This window comes from Capricornis sumatraensis, chromosome 4 (genome assembly GCF_032405125.1).
Source record: "Capricornis sumatraensis isolate serow.1 chromosome 4, serow.2, whole genome shotgun sequence".
In the NCBI taxonomy this organism is placed as follows: domain Eukaryota; kingdom Metazoa; phylum Chordata; class Mammalia; order Artiodactyla; family Bovidae; genus Capricornis; species Capricornis sumatraensis.
In genome coordinates this window covers 70,811,025-70,828,317 of record NC_091072.1, presented here as the reverse complement: position 1 = coordinate 70,828,317, position 17,293 = coordinate 70,811,025, and the positions used below count along the sequence as shown (strand labels likewise).

Genomic DNA, 17,293 nt, shown 5'->3' with positions numbered 1-17,293 from the left:
ACCCTGCCCCAGCCTGCTGCCTCGCACAGCCAAGGGAAAAACAAAACAAAACAAAAAACCCACAAAATACCCCAGCCCAGGCGGGAGACAGCACTGAAAGAAAAAAGGAAAGAGCAAGATAGAGAAAAGCCAATCGGTTTAAAAAGGAAAAAAAAAAAAAGGGAAGGGGAAAAGGAAAACTCTTGCTATTTGGGAGGGTTCAGTGTTGAGAAATTGGTGTTTTAGAGTTAGTTCTACCCAGCGAGGAGGAGGAGGAGGCGGGGAGAGAAACCGCGTTCTCTTCTCCCAGCGCAACTGAAATAAATGACACACACAAATGTGATTTTTTTTTTCTCCTTTCTTCAGAGAAGCCAGTACTTGAATCGCTATATTTCTATTTTTTTTCATGTATTGTATTTGGTCCGGGCCATCGTTCCCCAGGCCTGGGGTGCTCTGTGTGCAGATTTTGTACAAACACACACACGCACACACACACAACATACACAAGTATGCTTCCCAGCCCAGGAGCTAAAAGGCGAGGGCCGGGGACCATGCCGCAGGCTGGGTCCAGCGGCACAGGCCGGCGCCTCTGGAGTGTACATAGTAGTCTCCTCTCATCCTCAGAGTCGGTCCTGTAACGTGCTTCTGTTTGTTATGGTAGAACAGCTCTGTGTTAATATATCGAAGTCATTTAAAAAACCAGAAACCCAACTGCATCCAGTTCTCATTATTTCTCCTCCTTGTCGCTCCCAGGCTTCTGACGTGGAGGAGACAAGTGCTTAGATCCTTTAGGGGAGGTGGGAGCCAGGCAAGGGTCTCCCCCTGCTTCGGAAGGGCAAGTGCCCGCCACTCCTCCCCAGGCAGGGTGTGATGGGGCTAAGAGGCTCCAGGGGGGTGGTGGAGGCTGCTGAGGCCCGGGTGCCTGCCGCCTGTGCCTGCCTTGGCTGGCTGCCTGTGAGTCTCCTGGTAGCTCGATGGAGTCCCTGGGGGTGGGGGTACGGCATGAATGGTTTTCCTTGGCTGTAATTAATTGTAATAATTTATGAGTACATGAGATCGGAGGGAAGAGATAGGTAAAGATGAAGGTTGCGTGCTGGGTGCAGGCCGGGGCTGGATTCCTGCCTGGCTGCATCGGTGCTTTGAGGGGTGTCTTGGTGCGGGGGAGGCTGCTAAGCAGGGTGTGCGGTGAAGAGTGAAGCGGAAGGCCCTGCAGGCCTCAGGGAACTGGACAGGCACTGGACACTGAGAGTGAAGATGCAGAGAGAGAGCAGGGAGAGAGAATAGAGAGGGAAGAAAGAAAAGGGAGGACAGGAGGGAGAGAGAAGAAAGATGGCAACACCAATGCAATCAAGATTTGATTTCGTTTCTATTTCTCAGTGTATTCTCAGTTCCTCTCTCCATCTCCTAGTTCTCTCTTTTCTATTCAACCTCTCTATCTCTCTGGTGCCTGATTTGAATGTTGATCTGGGGGTGAAGTTTGAATGTTGATCTGGGGGTGACAGTGGTTATGCTGAGCAACCGCAGCATTTCTAGGAGATCCCGAGGCTAGGGCCAAAGGAAGCTGGTCAGGGATTAGCCAGAAGTGGGGTGTTCTCTGGTGGCTGTAGGACCTCAGGGGTGAAGATTTGGGGATATGTGTGTGTAACAACAGCCCAGTGGGGATGGTCGATTGCCTAGCACCCCGAGAGCCTTCCCCAGAACCAGCAGTTTTCATCTGTTAATCAGAAGCAGACTCAAGCTGCCGGGTATGCTTCAGCCCAGCGCCCCCTTTCTCGGAAATCCCCCAATCTGGAAACTATTAGACTCAGACTGCTTGAAATATAGCCCTTTAATATCTCAGGCTGCCCATTTTGGCAAGAGTGCAGGGTGTTGCTCTGAATACTTGGGGAATACCACAGTAAAGGAAAATAATTGGGGACCCCAATTCCTAAGCAGCTTCCCCCATGGCCATCACCTTCCAGGATTGGTGAGGCACTTGTAGGGACCAGCCCCTTCCCATCATTTGAATCTCCTACCCACTCCTCCTATTAAATAGCCCAGTTTCAGGGGCTGGAGGAAGGTGGGAAGAGGTGAACGTTTTGTTTTTGATAATATTTTGAGGGAGACAATCTAAAGTCGCGGTTTGGTTTTCCCAGTCGCTGAAGCACCCCTCCTCTTTCCCGCTTAAAAACAGACTTCCCAATTCCAGAAGCGATTGTTTTCTTGGTCCTTTGGAAAGGTGCTTTGCATGTAGTTTTCTGGCTACCTCGCTCCTCCTCTGGGACCCTAGCCTCAGTTGCGCCCGGCGCGGAGGACTAGGCACCCACCCATCTCCCTCGGTCCTGACCGCGGGGACTCAAGCTTCTCTCCCGGCCCGAGCTCGGCGGTGTTTCCGGGCCTCCACCCCGCCCCTGCTCCAAGGCCCTGTCGCCTCCCCTCGTCCGACCGTCAGCGCGGCCTGCTTCCTGAGGCCCGCCTGAGCCGGTCTGGCTCCGGGCAGGAAGGAGGGCCCTGACCAGAGCGTGGGATCCAGAGTAGGCCCACGCGGTCCAGCCCACGGTTCAGTACCAGCTCAACCTCCAGCCTGCAGGTCAGGATTGGATTCGATTTTTATTTATTGTCATTTGTGAACTCAAACCACAACACGACACACATCTAGGGAAAGAAACGAAAGCTAGGGACGAAAGAGGGGCTTGCAAACGCCCCCCTGCCCTAATCCTCCCCTCCCACCTCTCCTCTGCTCCTTTGTCAGAATCACAAAACCCTAAAGGTTGTTCCACTTGGGAAGGCAGAGGGTAGGTACATTTCCGAGGCCCCGAAATGCCACTTTTATGGCGCTGTTTGTCTCCCTGCGCTGGATTCTGAATGGGGCCGAACAAAACAGCAGCGCGGAGCTGGCTAGACGTCTGGGCTTAATTGTTTTATGGTTTAAATAAGGTGGACACTCTTTCCTTTGAAATCGGATTATAGGAATGTTTTGTCTATGGCCCACGGAGAACAGGACCTCACTGGATGGGAGGGAGAAGTGGAGAGAGAGCGCGCGTGAGAGAGGGCTGGGCCACAAACCAGGGGGCAAAGAGCCGGGAGAAGTCAGAGTCCCACCCCAAAGTCCTGCAGGCGGCGGCGGAATAGGCGGTACGGAGCAGGAGGCAGGGTAAGAGGAGCGAGGAGTTGAGGGTGCGCGCCACGGGCAGGCGGTCGCGGGAGCTTCGGTGCGTGTGTCTGCGTGCGCGGTGTTCCGAGGCCAGAAATGCGCCTGGTTGTGGGGATAATCGCGGCAGTTCCTTTTGCACAGTGTCTCAATGCGGGAAGGGAGGGTGACAAAAAGAGAAAATAGTATAAAACCTTGGACAAGGTTTAGTTCGACGATTTAGAAAACAAAAGAACAGCGCTCCTGGGGAGGGGGGAGTCCCTTCCGGGGACCCCTCTCTTGCTCATTCACTTGGAAACTCCTTCCTCCCATCCCCGACCTTTGGGTCAAGCCTGGGGACCTGCTTGCTCTTAGCTGCTGGCTTTTTCTCGGCCGAACTGCATTGGAGCAAGTGGACGCGAGGTGGCGCTGTTGCTCAATGTTAGAGGCGGCGGCGGTGCCCCCAGCCGGCCTGGCCGCACTGACATTTGAGGCCTGGCCCCGAGGAGCAGCGACTAAAAGGTTGGGTGCCCCGGCCCAGCCCGGCCCCTCTGGCTCTGAGCAAATCAATCCTCTCACCTGCGAGGTGTAAATAAATCGCGACTGGCGGCAGGAGATGGGTCCTCGCTCTCCCAGCAGACTCGGGAGGCTCAGAAGGGCGGGCGTTGAAAATAATCGCTTTGCGCAGGAGATAAGCACGAAGCAGGCAGCGCGTAATTAACACGAAAAGGCAGAATGACCCGGACAAACGAACATAAATCCACGATACCTAGGAGGGCGGTGCAGGCCTCGGGGCGAGGGACAGAGACGCCCCAGCAAGGATGGCTGCTTGCGGTTCCTTTATTTCCAGGCTCGAGGAGCAAAATCAACCAGAAACATGTAAAAAACAAACAATCAAATGAACTAAAGAGAGAAAAGGCGAGGGACCCTTGAAAGGGGAAATCAAGTCCAGTCGGGGCTTTGGGGACTGGTGGGCTCTCAAAGCAGGCGATGCATGAAGCACACTCTGGACAGTTGCATTCCAAGACACAAAGGCCGGGAAGGATAGCTCTGTGGCAGGATTTTCACTGGCCCATAAAATGTTGAGATATCCCCCCACCCCCTAAAAGATAAGGCGCAGGCCCCAGAGCGGATATGGCCTGCTCAGCCTCTGCTTTCCAGGAGGGAAAGGGAAAGTATTTATGACAGTCCCCAGTGACCTAGAAGCTGGGAGTCCAGAGTCTGTCAGTTTAGAACCTACAGAGCAGGCCCAGAGAAGGCAGAGGCTGAACCAAGGCTGCAGCGTGCTCTGGTAGTGGAGGAAATCTCTGTCATGTCCCCCACTGCCCTGGACCCTGCAGCCCTGGCATGGCCCTCTGACCTTCCCCTCCTGCGGCTCCACGGTCAGAGTTATGGGTGTGGTGTCACAGAGTTGGAGCAGTCTCCACCTCACTCAGATGGGGGTGGATTCCTCCAAATTCAGGGTATCCTGATCTCTTGCTGGGGCCCCAGTGGTTCTCCTTTGGGAATGTGGCTGAGAGTGACTATTTCCCCAGCAATTATTTAGATACAGAAGGGGGAGACTCATTCTCTCTGCATCGTCCTCCCCTGCGCTTTTATTTCTTCCTTCATCCCTAGAGCTGGGCTCCGGGTGGATAGCGAAGAAAAAGATCTGATTTTCTAACTGCCTCCTTCCTCATCCAACCCTGAAACTCCAAAATGTGGAAGGAAAATAGGTAGCATTTTTCTTTTTTATGATGCAAAGAGCGAAAGATGCATGTGTGTTTATCAGGTCTTATTTTCATATATGTCTGGGTGTGCACAAGTGTGCACAGCGTCTGTGAAGTGTCAGGGGTGCTTTCTGATAGTTGAGTGGGTGTGCATTTGATGTTGTTTGTGGTGGAAGAGAGCATATACAATATGTGTGGATCCTGAGTATGGCCCCGCATTGCCCTTACATACTGTGGAGGGGGAGGACCAGAAAAATCATTCTTCTTCTTCATTCACCTGCACAGAGCACACGTGTCCACAGCTCTCTTTCTCCCTTTTCTCTCTGTCTGTGTTCAGTCCATGTAACTGTACATGTTTATGGCCAGAGAAGGGTGCTGATGGGATAAGGGTCTTTTATCCATTAGCATTAACTTGAATTTACCCAGTCTTGGGGATGGGGGAAACCCCCCAGAGAAGAGTGGGTAAATATTTAAAGAGTGTCTGTTGACAGTTCCCATCCACATCCTGGCCTGGGCAGCCTGCCTGGGGGAGTTGGGGCGGGGGTGCGGATGCAGTGAAGCCAGGAGGCCCCTCCAGGCCAAACTGGCATTTCCTATGGGGTTAGGGTATGTGGGGACAAGTAAGAGGCCTGCTTTAGACTCCTCCAACCCAGATACAAGGGGTCTCCTAAGAAGCAACCTCCTGGATCAGCCCAGCCAGAAGCCAGAGAACCACAGCTGCCCTCTCCTTCTGTTCCCACCAGCGGCTTTGCTCTCAGAGCCTCCAGCAAGCTCGTGGCCATTGCCCGGGCTTCCTGCCTGAGGCATGAGCTGGTGTCTGAAGGGGCAGTGCAGCCCTGACTGGGTATGTGGAGTGTCCTTGCCTCTGGCCCTCTCTACTACCCACAGCCAGCTGACAAGGCATCTTAAGAATCTAGGGAGGACAGGGCAGCTGGATAGGGGCAAGAGGGTTCTGATGGCTGAAGTGTCTGGGGATAAGATGTGCTTTTCCTTCTAAAGTCCCCAGACTTAAGGACCCCCTGGGGAACCCACCTTTGGTTGTTAGGGGACCGCTCTCTCTAGTTGGCATTCAGCCCCCTCGGGGGTCTTATACCTGTTGAGGTAACCTGAGTTGACCTGCCGGCTCAGGTACCTCTCTCTCTGAGAGGAAGGAAAAGAGAAGGGAGGAGAGGCACCTTCAAATCTGAATGCGCACCTTGGAAAAGCTGGCCCCAGCCATTAGCTGGGGCGGGCTCACCACCACCCCCCACATACCACACCCCCATCCCTCCCCCTTCCTCCCCTCCCCTTCTTCCAGGTCCCCCCAGCCCTGAACCCCTCTATCCCCCGCCCGCCATCCCTCCCTTCCTTCTCTCTCTCTCTCTCTCTCCCTCTCTCTCCCTCTCTCTCTCTCCCTCTCGCCTGTCTTCATGTCGTGGATTGATGAACGCGAATCGCGTGTAAGCGCCGCCACCGCCGGGAGTCTGAGGAATTCGCCTGGGCTGTTAAAGGAAAGAGCTAAGTGCGAGAGCGCGAGCTCTACCTACCGACAGTGAAGAGAGCCGCCGCCGCCGCCGCCGCCCGCTTGCCCGCCGCCGCCCGCGCCCAGCCCGGGAGCTGCGCCGCCCCGCCGGCCGCCGGCACCCAGGCGCCCCCCACCTGCCCAGCCCGGCCCGCCGCCCCGGGGAGCCGGCCGGCCTGGGGATCGCTCCCGGGGGGAGGGCAGTTTCGGGGGTCCCGGGCGGGGGAGTCGGGAGCCAGAGGGGAGGGGGCGGCGGGTTTTCATGTGCCCAGCATGAGCTCCTACTTCGTCAACCCCCTGTTCTCCAAGTACAAAGGCGGCGAGTCCCTGGAGCCGGCCTATTACGACTGCCGCTTCCCGCAGAGCGTGGGCCGGAGCCATGCGCTGGTGTACGGGCCCGGCGGCTCGGCGCCCGGCTTCCAGCACGCCTCGCACCACGTCCAAGACTTCTTCCACCACGGCACCTCGGGCATCTCCAACTCGGGCTACCAGCAGAACCCGTGCTCGCTGAGCTGCCACGGAGACGCCTCCAAATTCTATGGCTACGAGGCGCTCCCCAGACAGTCCCTTTATGGGGCTCAGCAAGAGGCGAGCGTGGTGCAATATCCCGACTGTAAATCCTCCGCCAACACTAACAGTAGCGAAGGACAAGGCCACTTAAATCAAAACTCGTCTCCCAGCCTCATGTTTCCATGGATGAGACCCCACGGTGAGAAGCCTTTTCTCTTTCCCCCTTGGTCTCCCGCGCTCCGGGGTCTCCCCCCCCTCCCTCGCCTCCTTTTTGTCTGCCCTCGCTTTCCCTCCTGGCTTGGGGCTGTCTCGGGCCCCACCCCCGGGCCTGAGTGGGTTTCTGGAGGTTGGGAGGTTCAGCTGGGGGTGGGGCACCGGGTTTGTCTGGGAGATTTGGGGGGTTGGGGTAAAAGTGGGGGGAAAGGTGGTATCTGGGTGCAAAGGGTTAAAAAAACGGTTTCTCCACCTCTTGTCAGTCAGTCAGTCTCTCTCTTTCCTCTTTCTCTGTTTCTCTCACCGTCTCTAGTCAAAGTTGGGGAGGTGGCTGGGAAGGAGCGGGGGACCCTGAGGTTATCAGCCTTTGGAACAAGCCAGTTTCTCCATAAGGCAGAGAGCCCCAGTCCAGGACAGTGGGCAGGCTGTCTTGGGATGAAGACCCCTGCTTCCCTCCCCTGGCTGGGTCAGGGGGTGGCAGGACCCCAAGGACAGGTGATCTACTTCACTGGGGTACCCACCACCTCCTCTCAGAGAATTAGCCTTAGGGCCACTACCCCAACTTTGCTCTACTTCCCTCAGTTGGAGAGAAGAGAGGGAGTCAGAAAGGAAGGGGAAAAAAAAAAAAGAGTACTGAAAAGGAGGGAGGCCATGTAGGTTTGAGGGCTCTGAGGTCCAGAAGACCCTCGCCAAGCTGCCCCCATCAAAGGCTTGTGGGGTCTTCCTGAGACCCTCAGGGCAGCTCAGGTCATGAGCCCCTCCAAAGGTGGCCCCTCATCGCCCAATTTCGAAGTAAAAGGGGAAGCTAGAAAGCGACAAGTTCCAGCAAGGATGGCCCGTGATTTATTTGCTGATCTCCAGTTAGCAATCAGGCCAAGCAGTGATACATTCCAGGAGATCAATTATTTTTCCTTCTTGCAAGGCATAAGGCAGAGAGATCTGAAGAGGGGCAGTGAGCAGAGCCCCACTTCTTCACCCCCAGCCCTTTTGCCTTCTTTTTGGAAAAAGGCTCTGTCCCCAGCCCTGCTCACCCAATGGCCCTCTGCACTTGTAAACAAAGCTGCAAGGGCCAGTTTCCTGGAACTGCAGGCCTGGGGGCACTCTGCAGTGCTCCCTTGGCCTCTTCCAGCCCCCGCTTTCCAGACAGATCCTAGTCCCTGCCCCCACCCCTACCCTACCTCCCAAGGTGAAGCTAAACCAAAACAAACCCCCCAAACTTTCCTGCCCTTGCCTGCTCTGCCTTTTCTGCAGGAGGGAGGGGAACTGGGGAAACCAGAGGGGGGGACTTCAGGGGAGGAAGAGTGACAGGGGAAAGCCAAGCCCCTACCCAAACATAACCAGACTGGGCTTCTGTTCTGTCCAGCTCCGGGGCGGCGCAGCGGAAGGCAAACTTACAGCCGGTATCAGACCTTGGAACTAGAAAAGGAGTTTCTCTTTAATCCTTATTTGACACGAAAGCGTCGGATTGAAGTCTCTCATGCCCTGGGACTGACTGAGAGACAAGTGAAGATCTGGTTCCAGAACCGAAGGATGAAGTGGAAAAAGGAGAACAACAAGGATAAACTGCCCGGAGCCCGAGATGAGGAGAAGGTGGAGGAAGAAGGAAACGAGGAAGAGGAGAAAGAAGAGGAGGAAAAGGAAGAAAACAAGGACTGAGCAAAAAAGACATCCCCCCCTCCTTTAGCAACTCCCTTGAAGTTTCATTTTATGGTAGCAGATAAATTGAGAAGTTTACGACTGTCATTTGCTTTTATAGAGAATAGAATGACACTCACAACTCTAACTACCTGTCAGATACTTGCAGCTCTGGTTTTATTACCTTTGGACTTCCCCCCATCTTTATTTGTTTGGGGGCTGGAGGGGGGAGACTGAGACACAGCGAAAAGTTCCTAGTCTCTGTCTCAGTCATTGCCCCAACACACACACTTCTCCCTACCCCCACCCTTCTTAGTCTTGCCTGGATTTTAAGGTCTGAGACCTGGCCCCCTTTCCCCTTCTCCCGGCCCCTTCTTGCCACACTGCCACCTCCCTGCTTCTCTGGTATTTATTTTAGAGGGGAGCCCCCTCAAAATGCGGAAGAAGACTCGTGGCTTTGTTTTCATGCTAGGATTAGTGTCTTAGATTGACTTTTTTCCCCCAAAGAACAGAAAAAGTGAAGGAAGGAAGGAAAAGAAAGGGAAGATGTTCAAAGACATTTTTAAAATGATAGCAAGGAATATCCCCTCTCCCTCCCTGGGGGGTCCCCACTTAGACCCCCTTGACTTTCTCTACGAACCTGATGGAAACCTGAAGGAGACGAGGTCTCCCCCTCCCCCCTCCCTTTTCACGGGGTAGAAAGGCGCCTGCCTGCAGTTGCCGCTCAGATCCTACCTAGCCATCCCATGGTCACTCGGGCCCATGCCTTCCTCCCCTTCAGCTGTCTAATTCCTGTTGTTGGGCCCAGCTTCCTCTGAGCTGCACTGGTATAAGCGCTCAGAAATCGCCATAATCATGAAAATAATAATACTGATAATAATCATAGTAAATCTTTAACATACTACCTAAAGGGAACCTGCAATAATCTTGAAAAAATAAAAAAGAAATTAAAAAAAAATCCTAATACAGGAGAAAAAAAGAGAAAAAATTTAAAATAAAAAAAAAGAAAGAAACCTCCAACGTATTTTATCACTACCTATAGGAAGAAATCCTGCTTTGAGAGTATTTGTAATGCGGTTTTGTTGTCGTTTGTTGCTGCTTATTTCACTAAGAAAAACCCAACAACTGAGACTGCCTAGCCCGCCGGTCCTGTGCGCTTTTATTGTGCTTCTAACCCCAGTAGAGTAGAACTAAATTGCACTGAATGTATAGTTAACTGTCTTGAATTCTCTGTTTATGCAATGTGCTCGAAAGAAAAACAAGGTTAAAAATATATCTATAATAATAATTTTTGGTCATTCGTCTTTATGTCCAGCTATGAATGTAGATTTTGTGTCCCGGCAGCAGCTCTGTTTCTGGTCGAAGTACTTTGTATTGTATACGTGAGTCATAATAAAAAAATGGAGAAAAAATATTTGAAGCTGTAATGACTGGCTCGATTTTTCCCCATCGTACCCCCGTTTTCTACCCCTCCCCTCCTTACCCTTTTTCAATATTCTAGTAAAGGTTTCCTCCACTGATCTGACTTGGGGTTGGGGAGCACCCACATGGAGAGGAGTGGAGCAGCTGAGAGGGCTGGCTGGGCTGGGAGGGCAGGTGAAAGTGAACAGGAGGAGGAGAAGAGCAGAATGCCCTTGGGAGAACATTGGCTCCAAACAAAGTGGGTTGGTAGATGCCAGTGTCCCAGTAGGAAGAAAGCGTCTTCTCCACTCATCCATCTTCTTCCTCTTGGCTCTGGGCTGAGCCCAGATCAAAAATCTGCTCCCCCTCTCATGCCCCTCCAGCAACTAGGCCTTTTTCAACTAGGGGCTGGGGCTAAGGATGAGGCAGTGTGACTCCTTCTGATCTCTCATGGTCAACCCTTAGTACTCAGCACCCAGCACTAGAAAGCAAACAGGGTGGGAAGGATGTGAGGCTCAAGGCAGTCTGGAGGACTTGGTTTCAAGAAGCCTGAGAGTGGGGGGTAAGGGAGCTCAAGCCTAGGGGAGAGGAGAGAAGGGAAAGGTGGACTGGTAAGGCAAGCAGCCTGAGTCCACTGTCTGAAATTCAAATTCAGCCAGCACAGAGCCATCACTGTCACCCAGCCCGCTTGCACTTACTCCAGCCTCTGTTCTGGCTATTTCAAGCCCTCTCAGCTTCACCTTGGCAGTTGGGCAGCCTGCCCTGCCCTTATAATTCAGGTCATTGGCTCCGGTGGGGGTGGGCCCGTTGAGTGGACAGTCCCTTACTCCAGCCACAGCCGGGTAAGGACAGTCTTCACTGGACTCCCCATTCCCCAAAATAAAGGGTTGAACGCTGAGGGACTCAGGGGGCAAGAAGTCTCTCAGTCTTCCCTGGAGAGTCCTAGACAGAGAAATCTGTTTATGCCAGTAAGATTCTGGTCAAATAATACCAAATTCCACATATACAAGCCATCTGATTCAGTCAAGAGATGGGACGAGGGGAGGGGAAGGGATCTTCTGGTCTTAAAAACCCAGACCCCCAAAGACTGAAATATTTTTGAGGCCAGACCTCTCTCTCTCACTCCCTTCCCTCTCTGTTCTCCCGTTCAGTGATTTCCCCAGACTTACGCCTAGTAAGTCGAGGACTCTAGTTTTGTGTAATTTCACCCGCGTCTGAGTCCCTGGCTCCCACGCAAAGTGGTCTTGAATACAGGATTGGATCAGGCGTCGTTAATAGGGGACTCCTGCGGCCCGAGCCAGGCTACCGATTGGAAGCCCAGGCTGCGGGCAGGCAGTCGGGAACAGCTTTGAACAGCTCTGGGGGAAATCTTTCGGAACCTGGGGTCCCAGCTGCCAGCCACGGGGCCAGACAGGTACCCCGTTTGCTGCGGGGAAACACTGGCTGCCCGCCGGGGAGGCCCAAATAGAGAGAATTTTGCTCCGACCTCAGGCCTTCCCACAGGCATCCAGACTCCGAGGGCCGGCGAGGGTCGTTTCATTTTGAAATGTAGAATTATGCTTGCTATTAATAAAAAATCTTTGGCTCAGTAGCCATTGACCCTACACTAAATGCCTTCGAAGAACCTCACCGAATTTTCCCCACACCCAATGCCCCATTCAATCCCGGCCGTGCGCAGCAATGCCCGTGGCCCCAAGCCCGGCGTCGGAGGGCGGGGTGCGTCTGGCGCCCAGCATCGCTTGAGATGCAAGGCATCGGGTGGGCCAGACCCAGAGAGCTTCAGCCGCCCTCTCTTACAGCACCCGCTCCCCCCCAACCCGTGGTGCCCACCGCCTCTGTTTTCTCGTTTGGAGAGAAAAGGAAGCAAAACCCGTATTATGGGAGAACTTAATTGCGAGCGGGGATGCGCTCTCTTTAGAAACGCGTCCTCCCAAATACTCCCGCCGTCCCATTACCAGAATGGGGACCATTCGGCAGCAGCAGCTAGGACTTTCTCCCATTCTTTACTTTTTTATTAGCCAATCAAAGTGGCTTCCGAAAGCTATTTGTGATTTGTGAAAAATAGTGTCTTTCAAAATGCTGAGTTGAAGCATCTCGCTCATTTCGCCTTGAATTTATTATTCTAATCTCAACCGTAGAGACAGGATAATGCAGCTATTAAGTTGGGGGGCAAATTCGTTTCTCGGGATTAAAAAAAACCACACACACTCAGCATTGTCTCTCCCTCCCCACTTCGTTGTAGAGGCCAAGGGAATTGCGGGCCTGTAGGGGATCTGGGGGAGGAGGAGGAGGGAGGTAATAAGTGCCCTAAAAGGCTCCTTGGGGGACCCTAGGATGGGAGAGTGGATTGGCCTCCCCAGCCTCAGCTTCCCCAAATTAGATGCCCCAGCGGCTATGTGCTGGAGAAAGTCACCCCGTGCCAGTTAACTCGAACTCTAAGACAGGTTGTGCCACAGACTAGAAGTAAAATTTCCGCTGAACTGCTCGCGGAGCTGTCCCATTCTCCCCGAGGCCCATTGTGAAAAGCTGGGCCAGTGCTTCCTTGTCGTAATTTTTAACTACCTGTTATAAAATTTATGGGTGGGTTTGTAAAAGAAACAAGGTCCCTGCATCCGGCTAAGGCAACTGCTTCACTTACTGTGGAGGAAGTTTGGGGAGGGGATGAGGGGACCCCCTGTTGGTTGGGGTGGGGCACCCAGCCGTGGAAGTCCCCATGCCAACATGACTCAGGAACCAAGAGAAGAGCTTTGGGCCTTCAAATCTCCAGCTTGTTGGGGAAAGTGGCTGGGTGGTGACTGGTTGGCAAATAGTCTCTATGGGGGGATTTATTCTGGGCTTCCTCACATTGGATTCATTGCCAAAATCAGGGGTCTGGAGTCTCCCGTGCTCTGGTGTTTAGCATGGAAGGTACAATTCAAGGAAAGAATCGATACTTTTTTCTGGGCCTGCAAGGTGTGTCCTAGTTGCCCAGACACTGGAATTTTTCTGAAAAAGGCAGATGGGTTTGGGCCACCTGACCAGACAGAAAAAGGCTTCCTATGACCATGCACCCAAAGGAAAAAGAACTGGGAACTAAGATCGATCATAGACCTTAATTTTATATTTAATCCTAAAAAGATTAGGAGGAAGCTGCCATCTGAACCTAGGAACTGAGGAGACCTGCCGTCCTTAGGAGACCTAGGGATGGTCTTGCGGGGGTGGGAGTGGGGAGAAAACAATCTGAGGATGAGGGGTGCTTTGGGAGTTCTGCAGGCTGCTCCCAGATCTCGTCCGCCACCACCCCCCCCCCCTCCAAGCTGCCTCCGCAGGCCTAAACCCTCTCCGCTCTTCAGACCACGGCCAGGTCAGTCTTGGTTATGAGGCTTCCAGCGGCCTGCCCCTCCTGTTCCCATCTTGGGTAGAGTGGGGGGCTTCCCCTAAGCCCCAGTGGGAAGGATGTTGTTCTCTTCCTAGAAAAAAAATGACAGGAGTATGCTGAGCATCCCCTTCACGCGCCGGGCCTGCCGTCATTGCCCCAATGCCACAAATCTTTGCAAAGCTGTGGTTCCCCCAGAGCCAACCTTAATACCCCATTTATTAAGGAAAATATGTAAAATTCGGCATGGCAGAGGGAGGCAGCCGACTCAGCGCCAGAATCCTTCCTTGTCTCCTGTCAGGTCCCCCCTTCGCCCTTTCCGCGCTAGCCAGGAGCAACCCGGCCCGTGGGGAGTGGGCGGTGGGTGGGGGTAGGGTGGGGGTCGGGGGATGCTCCCTCTCCGAGAGAATTGGGTAAACATGGCGACCGCGGCGCCCATTTGCACACGCTACACAAATGCATCGCATTCCCGGTTGTTTGCAGAAAATTTACAGCTGAGTAATAAAAGTTTACGATCGACTCACAAGTTGGATTGGCCACAAGAAGTCATGTGGATTCCATCCATGAACGTGAACTTTTTATTGTGGTTTGTCCGTTCGGAGCGCTCCGCAGAACAGTCCTCCCTGTAAGAGCCTAACCATTGCCAGGGAAACCTGCGCTGGGCGCTCCCTTCATTACTAGTATTTTTTTTTTATTAATCTGATTAATAATTATTTTCTCCCCTCATTTAATTTTTTTCCTCCCAGCTGGAGTTGCCGGAAGCTGGGAGCACCTGGGGAGGGGGGCGGGGGGAAGAGGCTGGAGTAGAGGGCACCCTCTCTCCCTTCCCGTCCCTCTAGCCCCCCAAGGGGCAGGAGGAATGCGAGAGCAGGAGTTGAGATAGGGAGCTGCAGATGCTTCCGCCCCTCCCCTCTCCTAAGCTCTCCCTCCTGCCCCCTTCTTGCATCTCTCCTTAATTTTATTTGGCTTTTTTAATTATTGGGACTTCTTTTTTATTTTAAAATTTCTATAAAATATATATATATACATATATATGTATGTGGAGCTGAGACAGGCTCGGCAGCGGCACAGAATGAGCAAAGACGAGAAAGAGAGAGTGGGAGAGAGAGGCAGAGAGAGAGAGGGAGAGGGAGAGTGACAGCAGCGCCCGGTAAGTGTTTCCTTATTGGTTCAAATATGTAACTAATGGTCCGTAGCTGGGTGGCGGTTTCAAGATAAGGACAGCAGCGGCTTGTCTTGGTTAGAAAGGAGAGGGGGCGAGAGGGTGGGCGCGTAGCAATTATGGGGAGGAAAAGTGGGGGTGGGGGAGAAATTGGGTTAAACTGGAATATGGTAGTGGGGGACGTATGTTGTCCTTATGTCACTGTACGCTGAAGTTGGGGGTCGGGGGGCCAGAGGACTGCGTGGGGCTCAAGGCCGGGGTCTAGTGCGCGGACCTTGTCCTTACCTGTTAGATCTGCGGCCTCTTGCCTAACGGGACTGAGACAGAGGGGGCTCGGGAGCTCAAAATCCAGGGCAGAAGAAAGAACCTGTAAGCTGTAACCAATGCCCTCCGAGCAGAGTCAGCCCCCCAACCCCCAAACAAACTTTCCAGTGCCCCCTCCCTGCTCCGCAGCCCCCTCCCTCCCGAAGAGCGCGACCGCTAGAGCTCACACATGCGCAGTGCGGGCCCAGGGCCCGGCCGCGGAGCAGGAAGAGCGCAGCTAGGCGGGCGGCGGGGCCTGTTAATTGGCAATTAGGGAGGAGGCTGGTGGCTGGTGCGCGTCAGCTGAGGGGAGAGCGTCTGCCCACCCCCTGCTTCCACCCCCACTCGAGCGGATGGAAAGATGGGAGGTGCTCTGCACTGCGGGTGGATGGGTGGGGGTGGGGGACTTGGTACTCAAAAGCCATCTTGTGCTTGGAGAATGGGGGCCAATCTGCCTTCTCTCCCCGCGACCCCCGGCCCGGCGTTCTCCACCCCCACCGCGGCCACCCCACCCAGGATACCAACTGGACTGCTTCACCCGCGTCGCCTGGCTGCTCTGGGCTGTGATCTGCCCTGTCTGGGGCGGAGGTGGGAATTGAAGAGGCCCTAGAATGGGTGGGGACAGGGACCAGGCCTCGCCGGCAAGGCCTCCTGGATGAGCAGAGGTAGTGAGATCCCAAGGCACGGCTGGGGCACGGCTGGCTTATGGGGTCGGGACTCAGAATTGGGCGGCCCGGAGGGTCCTGGGCGCTGGGGATCTTCCTAATAATTGGTGCTAATGGCGTGTTGTATAGTCTTAACCCAATACATATGGTTTCATAACACAGTGGCTTAATTTCTTCCAAATGTACGTGGCCCTGAATGTGTTGCAGCTTGATATATGACCCCGCCCTGCTCCCTGGCCTGGGTCCGAGGCGGCCCCTATATGTGTGAGCTTCTGTTTATAAAGGGCAACGCACACACACTCGCTTACACACCCAAGGCAGACACACCCCAGAGCTGGGGGAGGGGAGAGTGCATACTTCTGGAGAGATCCGAGAGTCTGGGGGCCAGAGTCCCCTTCGGCCCGAGCCAAGAGCACTCCCCCCCCCCCCATCCTCTCCCAAACGCGCGACTGGGCTTCTGCGCCAAGCCCGAGTGGGGGAGGGGACCGCTCCTCGATTTCCTGTTTAAACCCGGACTAGTCGCCTGGGGGGTGGGGGGGGAGATAACCTGTTTTTATCAAATTTTTAAAAATTTAGTTCTACTGCATTCAAATCAAACCCCTTGGGCCCGAGTTGACGGTGAATCTTCCCTCCCCTCCCCCCACAATCCCCTTCCCTTCCTCTCTTGCCCCCCCAAAAATTCCCCTTTCGCAGCCGACATAAAGGCCTGGGAGGTATTCTCCCGGGGGAAGAAATGGCATTTTCTCTCCCCCTTCCCCTCACCCCCCGCAATAGGACTTGTGTGTGTCGGCAGAGGCGTCTGCCGAGGGGCTAATTTCGCGTTCCTTGTTTACGATCGAGAAAAGCGCTTGGCTCTCCCCAAATGGGCCCAGCCCGCCGCCCGCTCCGGCTGCCGCGCGCTCTCTCGCCGCCCCGGCGCGGCCCTGGGGCTGACGCCCCGGGGAGCCAGGCCGGGGCCGCTCAGACCCCGAGTCCGTGAGACCTGCAAAGGGCGAGGGGAGTACCGTGGGCCAGTGGAGGGGCCCCGGAGGCCTGAAAATGGGAGCTTTTCTCCTGGCGTATTCTGGGAACCGCCGATCGGTGAGGCCTCTATTTCTCTTTCGCTGTATTTTGTCTGCCCCCGCCCCAGCAGATGGCCGCACTGACTGGGGGAGGGGGACAAGTCTTTGTTCACCGCCCCCCCCACCCCAGGACAACAGTTTCCGGAGAAGGCCACTCGGGCCAGTGGGGATTCACCTGGAATACTAGAGGGGGCCACCTCCCTTTGGAGGGGTGGGCATGGGCTAGGCTGGGGTATCACCATCGGCCTACAGGGATCTAACCTAACGAAAGTGGTTGGTGAGATTTTAAAGTGGTAGGGTTGGTGGTTGTCGGGTTAGCAACACCATCCTGAAATGTCCTTATATATTATTTTTATACATTGATTTTCTGTCCATTCTTGGCCAGGGTCCTGCAGGCTCCCACTCATTTCACCCCTAGACTCTCCTCAGGACCCAGAGGGATGCAGAGACAGTCTACCAACAGTGACTGGCCCTAGTTTTCTATTTTCTAGTATGGCCAGGGGGAAAACCCAGCCCCAAACGCCAGCCCCTTCCTTCCCTCCTTACTTTCAATTTTCCTTCCTTTCTCTCTCTCGATGGCACTCAAACAGAAGCACAAAAGGGGCCACCCGTGGCAACGCTCAGCCTTCTTGCAGGCCAGATTCCCTGTGGACAAGGTCCTAAGAGCAGGAGGACACTGCTGTGATTATC

General features: G+C 54.2%; 1 protein-coding gene across 1 annotated transcript; it reads left to right on the top strand.

Annotated features, from left to right (window-relative positions):
• Positions 1 to 6,571: 6,571 nt before the first annotated feature.
• HOXC8 (homeobox C8) lies at positions 6,572 to 8,677 on the top strand. The gene is made up of 2 exons (XM_068971966.1): positions 6,572 to 7,007; positions 8,385 to 8,677. Exons 1-2 carry the CDS (start codon positions 6,572 to 6,574, stop codon positions 8,675 to 8,677), a joined length of 729 nt encoding a protein of 242 aa, XP_068828067.1.
• Positions 8,678 to 17,293: the final 8,616 nt, after the last annotated feature.